The sequence below is a fragment of the Dendropsophus ebraccatus genome, chromosome 4, assembly GCF_027789765.1.
Source record: "Dendropsophus ebraccatus isolate aDenEbr1 chromosome 4, aDenEbr1.pat, whole genome shotgun sequence".
Classification (NCBI taxonomy): domain Eukaryota; kingdom Metazoa; phylum Chordata; class Amphibia; order Anura; family Hylidae; genus Dendropsophus; species Dendropsophus ebraccatus.
In genome coordinates, this window is record NC_091457.1 from 138,877,738 (window position 1) to 138,890,020 (window position 12,283).

General features: G+C 41.2%; 1 protein-coding gene across 3 annotated transcripts in view; it reads left to right on the top strand.

The window, feature by feature from the left end:
* The window catches only part of PRKCD (protein kinase C delta), a 54,795-nt gene that overhangs the window by 38,697 nt on the left and 3,815 nt on the right, over positions 1 to 12,283 (top strand). For 2 of the 3 annotated variants that reach the window (XM_069967169.1, XM_069967171.1), the window contains 9 exons: positions 419 to 578; positions 747 to 778; positions 2,486 to 2,571; positions 5,386 to 5,515; positions 7,981 to 8,081; positions 8,744 to 8,843; positions 8,927 to 9,060; positions 10,948 to 11,121; positions 12,135 to 12,226. In XM_069967169.1, the coding sequence (XP_069823270.1) occupies positions 419 to 578; positions 747 to 778; positions 2,486 to 2,571; positions 5,386 to 5,515; positions 7,981 to 8,081; positions 8,744 to 8,843; positions 8,927 to 9,060; positions 10,948 to 11,121; positions 12,135 to 12,226 (1,009 nt within the window). The remainder of the gene's footprint in view (positions 1 to 418; positions 579 to 746; positions 779 to 2,485; positions 2,572 to 5,385; positions 5,516 to 7,980; positions 8,082 to 8,743; positions 8,844 to 8,926; positions 9,061 to 10,947; positions 11,122 to 12,134; positions 12,227 to 12,283) is intronic. The other variant, XM_069967170.1, reaches the window with a different exon arrangement.

Genomic DNA, 12,283 nt, shown 5'->3' on the forward strand with positions numbered 1-12,283 from the left:
ATATAGATTTGTAATTTACTTCTGTTAAAAAAAATCTCAATTCTTCTAGTACTCATCTGCTGCTGAATTCTCTGCAGGAAATGTTTTTTTTTCAGACTGACATAGTGCTGACATCTCTGTCCGAGACAGGAACTGTCCAGAGCAGGAGAGGTTTTCTATGGGGATTTTCTACTGCTCTGGACAGTTCCTGTCATGGTCAGAGGTGGCAGCAGAGAGCACTGTGTTAGACTGAAAAGAAAACATTTTCTGCAGAGCATACAGCAGCTGATAAGTATGAGAAGACTGGAAATTTTTAAGTAGAAGTTAATTCCAAAGCTATATAACTTTTTGAAACCAGCTGATTTGAAAGAAAAATACGTTTCCTTCTCGATCACTCATATAGCGTATACTTACTGCTTGCTCTATTCTCTCCTAACAGATTGCAAGCAGTCTGTGCGGGAAACGGAAGGTCTCGTAACCATCAACAGGAGGAGGGGAGCCATCAAACAGGCCAAAATACACTACATAAAGAACCATGAATTCCTCGCCACCTTCTTCGGCCAGCCAACCTTCTGCTCTGTCTGTAAGGAGTTTGTGTGGTAAGGAAGCCCGTCCTTGGTTATCATATATATATATATATATATATATATATATATATATATATATATATATATATATATATAATATATATATATCTCCAGCTGTAAAGTGTCTTAAAGGGACCTTTCTGAATTTTCATCAGTCTGTATTGTTTTTTTCTTTTTAAGGGGCTTGAACAAACAAGGATACAAGTGCAGACGTGAGTTCTCTTACTATTGGACTATATGTGTGTTCTGAATATATTAATATATTGTGGCGTCTTTTTACATTGTGCTGTACGGTACGAATAATCTAATGTAGCAGTAAGCACCATGGCCTCCCTGTATGAGTAGATACTTACATAGAACTAGCAGGGGGGATATATAGTATCTTACCAGTTCACCAGATTCCTGGTTTTCTCTGTACATACTTCTTAGATGTCTGGTGTGAGTGAGACCAGTAATCTCAGGCAGTAACCAGTCTTGTGTTCTGGCCATTTTAAGTAAACACTTGGCTATTGGAGGATGATAGTTTTTTCACCTGTATTAACTTGCATATCCTGTACAGGCAATGGGAGGCTTTCAGTGTTGTCAAATGGGGGCAGATTTACTTAAAGGGGTACTCCAGAGAATATCTTTCTTTCAAACCAACTGGTTTCAGAAAGTAATATAGATTTGTAATTTACTTCTATTTAAAAATCTCAAGTCTTCCAGTATGTATCAGCTGCTTTATGTCCTGCAGGAAGTGGTGTATTCTATACAGTGCTCTCTGCTGCCATAACAGGAATTGTTCAGAGCAGGAGAGGTTTTCTATGAGGATTTGCTACTGCTCTGGACAGTTCCTGTCTTGTACAGAGGTGGCAGCAGAGAGCTCTATGTCAGACTGGAAAGAATACACCACTTCCTGCAGAACATACAGCAGCTGATAAGTAGTGGAATACTGGAGATTTTTAAATAGAAGTAAATTACAAATGTATAGAACTTTCTGAAACCAGCTGATTTGAAAGAAAAAAATTCACTGGAGTATCCCTGTAAATGATCAATCTCACTTGAAAAAAACCCAAAAAACAACTTGACATGTCTGGGTCTGAATGTTTAGACTTTTACTGATTGTTCGATAGAGGCGGGAGGTAAGTGCTTCACTCCCTGACCTGTTGTTCCTCCTGACTCGCTAGACCATCAAGTTCATGGAGACCATTTCCTGCATCAAGATAGATTGCAGAGAGCCAGAGAGTGAAGAGCTTAGCCTAGCCCTTATTCGTCTGGTACCATCTAACAATCATTGCGAGTCTGAACACCCAGGCCCTGTCCAATCAAAACTTTTGGCAACTTCCTGCCAAGTGCTCACCTCCTTAATACCCTCAGCTGCTTGGCTGAGCATCTGTATGTTCTCCTTGAGGACAGGAGTAAGCTTACGTGGTAACTTATCTTCTCAAGCACAAAGGGCATGTTGACCTGTTGAGAGTCAGGAGGCCCCCATAGGCATTAGCTGATCAGCTGATCCTACTGAAATTGGCAGGTATGGATGACATTTGTGTGACATACATCCAGCTTTACTGGATTTTATCAGTCTAGGCTTTCTATTACAGTATATAGAATGGAGATACTGTATATCACTTTCTCTGGGATAAATTCTGAGTCTTAGTATTCAGAATCTAAACTATATAATGTACATGCATAGACCTTAATAAATATATATATATATATATATATATATATATATATATATATATATATATATATATTTATATTTTCATTCTTCTGCTTCTACTATGTTAACCTTTCTTTTTATCCAAGAATAAAAGTTCTCAATTGTTTGCTGATTCCATATCCCTTCTGTCAGCCATCCTCTCTCTGTCTTGAGTCATTGTCAGCCTGTAACTAGATGTCTCTTGATATGGACATAACCTCTCTTCTCTCCCTTGCAGAGTGCAATGCTGCCATACATAAAAAATGCATCGACAAGATCATTGGCAGGTGTACGGGCACGGCTGCCAACAGCCGGGACACCATGGTGAGCCGTCGTCTCAGCTAAACTATCACCGTAACCGTTCATTTGTATTGTAGATAGATGTATGTAGAAGTGGTAGATGGGTGTCATTTGTCTATTGGGCACTATTAGAGAGTGGTTTCCTGATTCACGTCCACTTTCCGTTTTTAATAATTGTACCGTGCAGTCACTTTGGTAAATGACACTGCTATATAAATGAGCCCATTACAGTATTGGCAGCGCCAGTTGCCATTTAATTTTTAAGAAATTAATAGTCTGGTGGATTCTTCTAGATGCCAGGGCAGTATTTCTATGGCTGAGTCATGCATTAGGGCAGACGTGTTAATAACCGTATATACAGGAACAGCCATCACACACAGGACTATATATGTGCATGTGTGAAAGCAATATGAGAAGTTGTTTTGTAAGCCGCAAGTTATAACTTTAACACGTTCAAGAAGTGTCATAGGCAGGAAGTATGAGGCGAGATTTCCTGGGGTTCCCATCAACAGCTGCTATAATAACATGCCGTAGTCTATATGGGGCTTAGTGATGTTATTAAGGGGTATCTCTTTTTCTACGGGTCCCCCCTTCTTCCTCTATTAACCAGACTGGTGGTGAGCTACGGCAAGGAGGATCTCACGCCATGGAGGACTTGATGCAATTCTGCATTATATGTGCAACTTCCCCTGGCGGTGACATCAGATCAGTTTCTGGGCCTACGTGATCAGCTGCTCATACAGAACAGACACGGCCCCTGTAGATATCTGATTTATGTCCGTAGCTAAGTGGTCTCGCCAGAAATTTGGTCACAGTCTGTAAAGTGAACTGCACTGCACACAGAGAAAGCAATGTATGCTCAGACCCCCACTGATCCTTAGAGTTATGATTCTTAGATCCTTAGACCTGTTAGGGTGTGTTTATACAGACAGATTATCTGACAGATTTTTGAAGCCGAAGCCAGGAAAAGACTATAAACAGAGAACAGATCATAAAGAAAAGACTCCTTTCAAATCCATTCCTGGCTTTGGCTTCAAAAAAATCTGTCAGATAATCTGTTTGCAGCTGTGGCAGAGCACAGGGGGTGTGCACGGATGCTGGCTAATCAGTATTCATCTTCTGGGCCTGCAGAGAGACAATCACTTCCTGTATTTGGTCTTTGTTTTTGCTGTTACTAAAGACCAAATGGCCTTAGTGACAGAGCCTCGGCTGCAGTTTTCCAGTAAGTGAGACACCTAGTGGCCGATTTTTATAGCATTGTATTTCATATAGAAAACAGGCAAAAAAATAAATGAAGTTAATTGCAAGAATGTAGTATATCTCCTCCCCTGCCAATTTATCATTATTTATTGGTGATGACAGCTTGCTGCCTTTTTGAGATGCACTTTATTGTAAGTTTATGGAGACGGTCACATGCAGCAGGTCAGGAAATGAAGTCCTCTTCTCCAAGCTCTATCCAGTGATGGTTGAGAGTCTAAACACCCAAACCCCGACAGATCAAAACTTTTGACACATCTCTAGGACACAAGTGCCAGGAACAGATTAAGTTCTCATGCCTCATGTTCTATTCTAGTGATCTATAGGCTTACCATGTACCTCTGCTTTTATATAGAGACAGACAGCTCTATGCAGTATGCAGATGTTGCAAAACTACAATTCCCATTATGCCTTGACTGTCGTGGCATGATAGGAGTTGTAGTTTTGCAACAGCTGGGGACCACAGGTTCCCCATGCCTGATCTATAAGGCAGAAATGTTGTCATGCAACATAAAGATGGCAATGTTGGATGGCGACATCACGTCTAATGGCAGTGTGGTCACATTTCGACACAAGACAGCTACAACAACTTGCTGTCATTTGACAACATGTCGCTGTGTAGTGTAGAAAGACTGTGCGCCACTCTATTGGACTATGTATGCAGAAATGTCATGTCCTAGTCCATGAATACCAATATTAAATAATATGATAAAAGGACGATTTTCAGTGCTTGGTGATGCCTACAGAGGGATAGTGCACAGGCCTTGTAGATGTGCTTATCCTCATTCTGGTGGTCTTCATCAGGCAAATTGGACATCAAACTGCAAAATATCTAAAAGAATTGTTGGAAAAAAACAGCTGTAATCAATCTGTACAAGGTGTGCAAAATCCCTGCTTTTTCTATTAGTAGTCCTTTATACAGTGTCACTCATTGATAGGACCGCCCACTGGACTCTTGATCATAGAAAGATTAGAGATTTCAACTATTAGATAACAGGTATACTGAATCCTTTACCACAGATATATATATATATATATATATATATATATATATGCTCAGCGTCTCCTGCTCTATAACATGATGGTGATAGATTAGATAGCATTTTCATGGTGACTGGTTCTCCTCAGATACTATAGTAGTCTTTGGGTGTGATTAGTTATCTTCCTATGGAGTGGTTAAAAAATACAAGCTTTATTTGGTCCAGACAAAACATGAAAATCGAACGGCTAGTAAAGATTACAGCGCGTTTCGAGCATTCCAGGAGTAACCACTTACTGTTTGAAACATGTGTGTGTTTTTTGGTTTTTTTTGTTTGTTTGTTTTTGTATGGATTAAGTATGGATTAAGTAAAGTTTGGTTGTTTTTTTTTTTTCACCATTCCTTTTGGATTCAGGATTGTCATGACCCAAAGAGGACTTTGTGTAACTCCATCAATCCCCAATCCTTGCCCCCTCCAACGAGGTGCGCTAACCCCACACACACATCTACTAGTTGTTGTTGTATACTTTATTATTTCTTTCTGTATTAGTATTATTATGTTTCAAGGATGTCCTTGACTTGTATTTTTTTCTTTTTTCTAGTTTCAAAGGGAAAGGTTTAACATTGACATGCCCCACCGATTCAAAGTTTACAATTACAAGAGCCCCACGTTCTGTGATCACTGCGGCAGCATGCTATGGGGATTGGTGAAGCAAGGGTTAAAATGCGAAGGTGAGTGGTCAGGCGCTTGTCTGGTGTGTTGGTGTCTCAGAGATGGGTGCTTTAAAGGGGTTATCCAGCGCTACAAAAACATGGCCACTTTGTTCCAGATACAGCCCCACTCTTGTCTCCAGCTTGGGTGTAGGTTTTGCTGCTCAGTTCTATTGAAGTGAATGGAGCCTAATTGCAAACCAAACCTGAACTGGAGACAAGAGTGGTGTTGTCTCTGAAAGAAACTGGCCATGTTTTTGTAGCACTGGATAACCCCTTTAACGTTAGGTCCTCTAATATATTACCGCTTGGTACAGGTAGGATCAGGTCTGAGAGATGTTAGAGCTTCACATGTGAACAGAAACAACAACAAAAATACTAGAAAAAAATATCTCCTTGGGAAACTTTGTAGAGGCCTAAAATTGTAGACTACTGATGTGATTTTTTTTTTTTCCATCTGGCCCAGACCGTTGTGAGGGTTTCTCAAAGGGATTATCCAGGAATAAAGCACAGCTACTTTTTTTTTTTTTGCAAAAACTGCACCACCCCTGTTCTCAGATTGTGTTTGGTATTACAATTCAGCTCCATTCACTTTAATGGAACAGAGCTGCAAAAATCACACAAAATTTTGTCATGTCCTAGAGACATGTCAATACTCTGGGTCTTGGGGTCCTATTCAACGGGCCGATGGGGGCCCAATCAGTGATGTAAACGAGCACCAATCTGCTAGATCTGCGCTCGTTTACTGGGTCCATTCCCCGGCCCGATAATCGTTTAGCGAGGGCTGCAGGGACACCGTTACCTTGCATACAGCATACTGCAAACACCATACTTTACCTAACCATGCTGCAGGGCTTCTCCTGTGCACCTTCTTCTCTCCTGGTCCCGCGCGCAGCAGCTTCGGAGCGGCCTGTCTAAGCTGACAAACTACTCAGCCGCGGCGGTCCCGGCTAGTGGCTATTGGCTGAGCGGTCTTTCAGCCCAGACAGGCCTCTCCAAAGCTGCTGCTGCTGCACTCTGGGCCGGGAGAGAAGGAGCGCAGGAGAAGCCCTGCAGCATGGTTAGGTAAAGTATGTTGTTTGTGGAATCGTCGGTCCACCGCGCATCGCTATTCCACGTAGTAATGCGCGGGTGGCGGCCGATGATTTTAGGTTTGACCTTAAATAAACGGTCAGCCGATGACACAAATCATCGGCTGATCGTTGTCTCTATTCCATGTAGCGATAATCGTCCGAATCGGGCCGATTCGGCTGATTTATCGCTCTGTGCAATAGGCCTCTTTGTGTTAAAACCCCAACTGATTACTAGAATGGGCTGGGAGAAGTGAGCACTAAGACTCCCAATGTTCAGTCTATGGGATAGATTCGGTCGCAGGAGCAAAGAAGCACTTGGCTGCATGCTTCTCGCCTCGATCGTACTAGCATTTGTTCAGTTCCGAACACTCAGGCCTTATTCACACGGTCTGTAATTGTGTCCGCAATTAAGTACTTTAAGTTATTACCCATTGATTTCAATAGGGCTAGTCACACCTCAGTAGATTATGAGCCTGCATTCTGATCCGCAAAAAAAAAAAAAAAAAACATGTTCTAGTGCAGATCGTTTTTTTTTATTTTTATTATTGACGTAGTCACCAATAGAAGTCAATGGCAGCCACTATTTTTACGGATTGTAACCTTTTGTCATCTGTATCGACCATAAAAAAAAAAAATGTGGATCTGCAATAGGCAAACTGGTTACATCTTTTTTTTTTTTTTTTTTTTTTTTTTCAACCTGAACAATTTTTATTTAAACTAGTAGTGGACAGATTTAACAGATCCGCAAAAAAATACGGATTGCGGATACACTACAGATGCACAATCCATGTTTTTTGGCTGATTGTGAACGTTGATAGCTTAAAGAATATACTGGCCAGAAAATAACACTGTACGTTTGAATAAGGGCTCAGACGCCAACTAAAGTTTTTTTTTTTAAGGTGATAGGTACAATGTATGGCTACCTGCCTGTTGTTACATAGTCCAAAACCAGAAGTGGATCCATAACACAGAAAAAGGGGCAGATCTTTCCATTCCGTCTTTTCTCACTTCCACGCCAGTTCCTGGCTTTAGCTAAAAACGGTGACCAAATATTCCAGCCTAGTAGTTGTGGTGAAATCTAGTGAGTTTTGCATGTTCTTCCCCCTAAAGTTTCTTACGGTAAACATGCAGTGTGATTTTTAGACTTCCAGTTATATTAGCCATCATAGTTATGTGTTATAGCCTATATAAGAGTTGGGTGCAGGCTCCAGGGGTTGAACTTCTCCCCTGTACTCCAAAAAATGAGTCACATAAAGGGATTATTTCGGATTATTAGAGTTAATCCTGTTTTTGTTTTTTTTTGTTTTTTTTGGGGGGTGGGGAGTGCTGCTGGACCTTTCTATTACTGATATTACATGCACTTATTCTATATGGTGTGCTGTGTAAATAATAGGATTTTTTTTAATTCTATAGAATGTGGCATGAACATGCATCACAAGTGTCAGCATAAAGTGGCAAATCTATGTGGCATCAACCAGAAACTTCTAGCAGAAGCTTTGAACCAAGTCAGCGTGGTAAGAAATGGTTATTTGCGGGGGTAGGGTAGGGCAGCTTGTCTCTTGTGATACCCCTCAGTGAGCGATTATGTTTGTCAGGGGCAAATCCTGCAAAGGCTCTCAGATTATAGGGGTTGTCTGAGAACCCATTTAGTAGCATTAAGTCATAGGGGAGATTTATTAAACTGGTGTATAGTAGAAATGTCTTGCCCCTAGCAACCAATCAGATTCCACCTTTCATTTTCCAAAGAGTCTGTGAGGAACGAAAGGTGGAATCTGATTGGTTGCTAGGGGCAAGTTTGATAAATCTCCCCCCTTGTCTTTTTTAAAAATTGACATGTCAGGAGATTGTATTGGTCGGGGACCCCAACTGAGCTGGGAGAAGAGACCAACTAAGCTCTTCTCTCCCTATTTCTGTCCACACTGCAGGAGATGAGCTCCATACACTTTCTTTGGAATTTTAGTCTTGTGGTGCAAGGGGAGAGAACCAGTTAGCTGAGCGCTTCTCCCAGTTTGATCTGGGGATAATTGGGACTCTCAGCACCCAGAACACAACCAAAAATTTTCACATGCCTCTATGACATGTCAATTTTTTTTTAATGACTGCTGTAAAACATTAAAGTGCACATGTTAGTATTGCATTCATTCATAGAGTACTGAACTTTTTTTTTTAAATAAAGAAATCCAACAGCAGGAAATCTGATTCCGGCTTAGAAAATGTTGCCATATACCAGGGTGTAGTTCCAAAAACGCCAAGTGCTCCAGGAATGGATACAACAGGCAAGTACAATATTTTATGGAAAACAAAAACCTGATAGTTTACATGGAAGACAATATTTAAATGTGATTTGTTCCTTGATCAGCAGACAACCAGTATGACCGGCTGTGGGAGGGGAGCAGTCCTCAGCCGATAGTCAGGGTCTCCAGTATCAGAAACCGAGTCACTGTGGATAAATTTATTTTTCATAAGGTGCTCGGGAAAGGCAGCTTTGGCAAGGTAAGAGGCTGTGACATATTTTCTTGTCTTGAAGAGGTTGTCCAAGTTGGTAACTTGTGTATATGCTTATACACATAAATACATACATACATACATACATACATACATACATACATACATATATGTAAAGGAGGACAAATTTGCTGTTTTTAGTAAAAATAACTTACATCCCTGTACTGTTTTTCTCCCCCATGGATTTGATCACTTCCTAGTTTCTTCTCTGAACTGTGAACCTTGCTGCCATGTAACAGTATACACACACTTTCCCACAATCCCCCTTTGCAGGCTCAGTGAAGACCACCATCCAATACTTCCTGTACATTGCAGTTGAACTGAGCATGCCTGGCCCGTCTTAATTAGTCATAACCAAGGGCAGCAGGTTTTTAAGACAATGCAGACACATGGGGAATTAATAAGTCTATACAATACATTATCAGAAATGTTTGTATACTTGAAATATGTTTCATTTCACATAATACATTAGTTTAGATCTAGGATTCTTAATAGAACAACCCCTTTAAGGTTACCATACACATCTTTATGCCATTCACCATGTGGTAAAACTGACATGTTATCTATGTTCTGCAAATCAGTTAGATTACGACAATATCCAATTTGTATAACTTTTATTTTATTTTAATACTTTATTAACATTTTTTTAACTTAAAGCGACTCTGTACCCTACAATCTGACCCCCCCCAAAACCACTTGTACCTTCGGATAGCTGCTTTTAATCCAAGATCTGTCCTGCAGGTGATGCAGTTATCGTCCTAAAAAAAACTTTTAAACTTGCAGCTATATGTCAAATTGGCGTGGCCTAGAGTACCCATGTCCTAGGATTGCATCACCCCTCCGTCCCTCCTCCCCGCCCTCTTTATCATTAGGAATGTCCCTAGAACAATTTCTCCTATTCATCACCTGTGTAAACTCTGCACATGAGGTGGATGGTTAAGGCACCTATGCAATGTTCAGGTGATGAATAGGAAAAATGCTGTGTTCCTAGTGATGAGGAGGAGGGACGGAGGGGCGTTGGAATCCTAGGGTGCACATACTCTAGGCCACGCCAATTTGACACAGGGCTGCAAGTTTAAAAGTTGTTTTTAAGGACAATAACTGCATCACCTGCCGAACGGACCGCAGGACAGATCTTGGATCAAAAGCCGCTATAACGGTACAAGCTGTTTGGGAGGGGCAGATTGTGAGTCTCCACTTTAAAATCTAAAAGGTGTTTAAATTGCTTTATTCTGACTCTTATGTTTTTATCTTTTGCGCTATATAGCAGTGGGAGTGCTTATATGTTTTTACGCGCCATAATCTTTACTTTTTGTCGGTACTGTAGTTGCATATATGTGACTTTTTGATTGTTGACTTTCGGTCACATAACATCCCAGGAAAAAAACTGAACGAAAAGCAATTTTGTACTTTGGCAGTCTTTTGTGTTTTTTAAGCCGTTAACGTGCGAGTTAAAAAATTTGACAATTTAATCGTTTGGGTGATTCTGCGTCCCTTCATAACAAATATACTCATTACTTTTTTTGGTTATATTTTTTTTCTTCTAAAATAAGAAAATAAACTTTAACTATGAGATAGGCTTTATATATATATATATATATAGCCATAGGCTGTATCCCAGTTTTCCAGGCGGTCCTCCGGCTGTATTCACCCTCTCCACGGAGCGGGCAGACAGCGGGAGTCCTGAACCCGCTCTATACCCCCTTAACAGCAAATCACCATAGACAACATGTGAATATTTGGCCGTGCAAAACTTTCAAGTGTATGGGGAGATGGGGGCCAGCCAAATGATCAGATGACTGCTGTTGAAAATGTAAAATCACCTGTTAGTCTTCTGCAATGTACATCACTGACTTTCCTGTTTGCTGTTCTTAGGTGCTGTTAGCAGAGCTTAAAGGGAAGAACGAATTCTTTGCAATAAAGGCCCTGAAGAAGGACGTGGTCTTGATAGATGATGATGTGGAATGCACCATGGTGGAGAAACGAGTTCTTGCTTTGGCCTGGGAAAATCCCTTCCTTACCCATATTTACTGCAGCTTCCAGACCAAGGTAGTGGCTTCAGTCCATGGGGGCTAGAGTAGATAATGCTATTTGTTTGTCCTTCCTTTTATTTGATGGTACGGCTTCAGCGTGGCCGCCATGACTATTGGGTAATTTTATATAGGCAAAACAGGAGTCCGTGGAGCCTCGGTTGCGAGTTTTAAAACACGGGATAGCCAGATATATCTAGCCTGTTGCCACGGGGTGCCTCCATAATGGGGAGAGCACCACACCACCCTGATAAATAGCCCCTTAAGTCTCACTCGGTTGCGAGTATTGGAACATAAATAGGGAAACACCAGGGTGGCCCCTTTTTGTCAATGTCTAACTCAAGGTGCGAGTATTGCGATCATGACAAGGGCTTGCCAAGGCAGGCCTCCATCCACAGACAGCCGTTTCGGGGTTTTTTCCCCATCGTCAGTGTGGAGTAGGATTCTGGCTAGTTGGGGCAATAGCAAATCGACCAACAAAACACAGTTATCACTGAACTCAAGGAGAACAGTGAAAAAAATTCCAATGAAGTACTCAATCAAGAGTCTCCACTGATGCCCCCCAAAAAAGGGGCTATTTATCAGGGTGGTGTGGTGTTCTCCCTATCATGGAGGCACCCCGTGGCAACAGGCTAGAGATATCTGGCTATCCCGTGTTTTGAGACTCGCAACCGAGGCTCCACGGACTCTTGTTTTGCATATTTAAATTTTTGGGGGCATCAGTGGAGACTCTTGATTGAGTACTTCATTGGAATTTCTTTTTACTGTTCTCCTTGAGTTCAGTGATAACTGTGAATTTTATATAGCCATGTGGGTTGCACAGATTTTAGGCCAGGGGTAGGGAACCTTGACTCTCCAGCTGGTGCAAAACTACTACTCCCATCATGCCTGGATAGTCAAAGCTTTAGGCATGATGGGAGTTGTAGTTTTGCACCAGCTGGAGTGACAAGGTTCCCTACCCCTGTTTTAGGCAAATTCTTGCATTTTTTTTTCTACCACATACATAATATTCTACTATTTTCATTTGTAAAGGAACATCTTTTCTTCGTCATGGAGTTTCTGAATGGAGGAGACCTGATGTTTCACATACAAGACAAGGGTCGATTTGATCTTTACAGGGCTACGTAAGTGCGAAGCTCACAACTTTATAGCTAGAATAAAACTATATTTCAATCAAAATG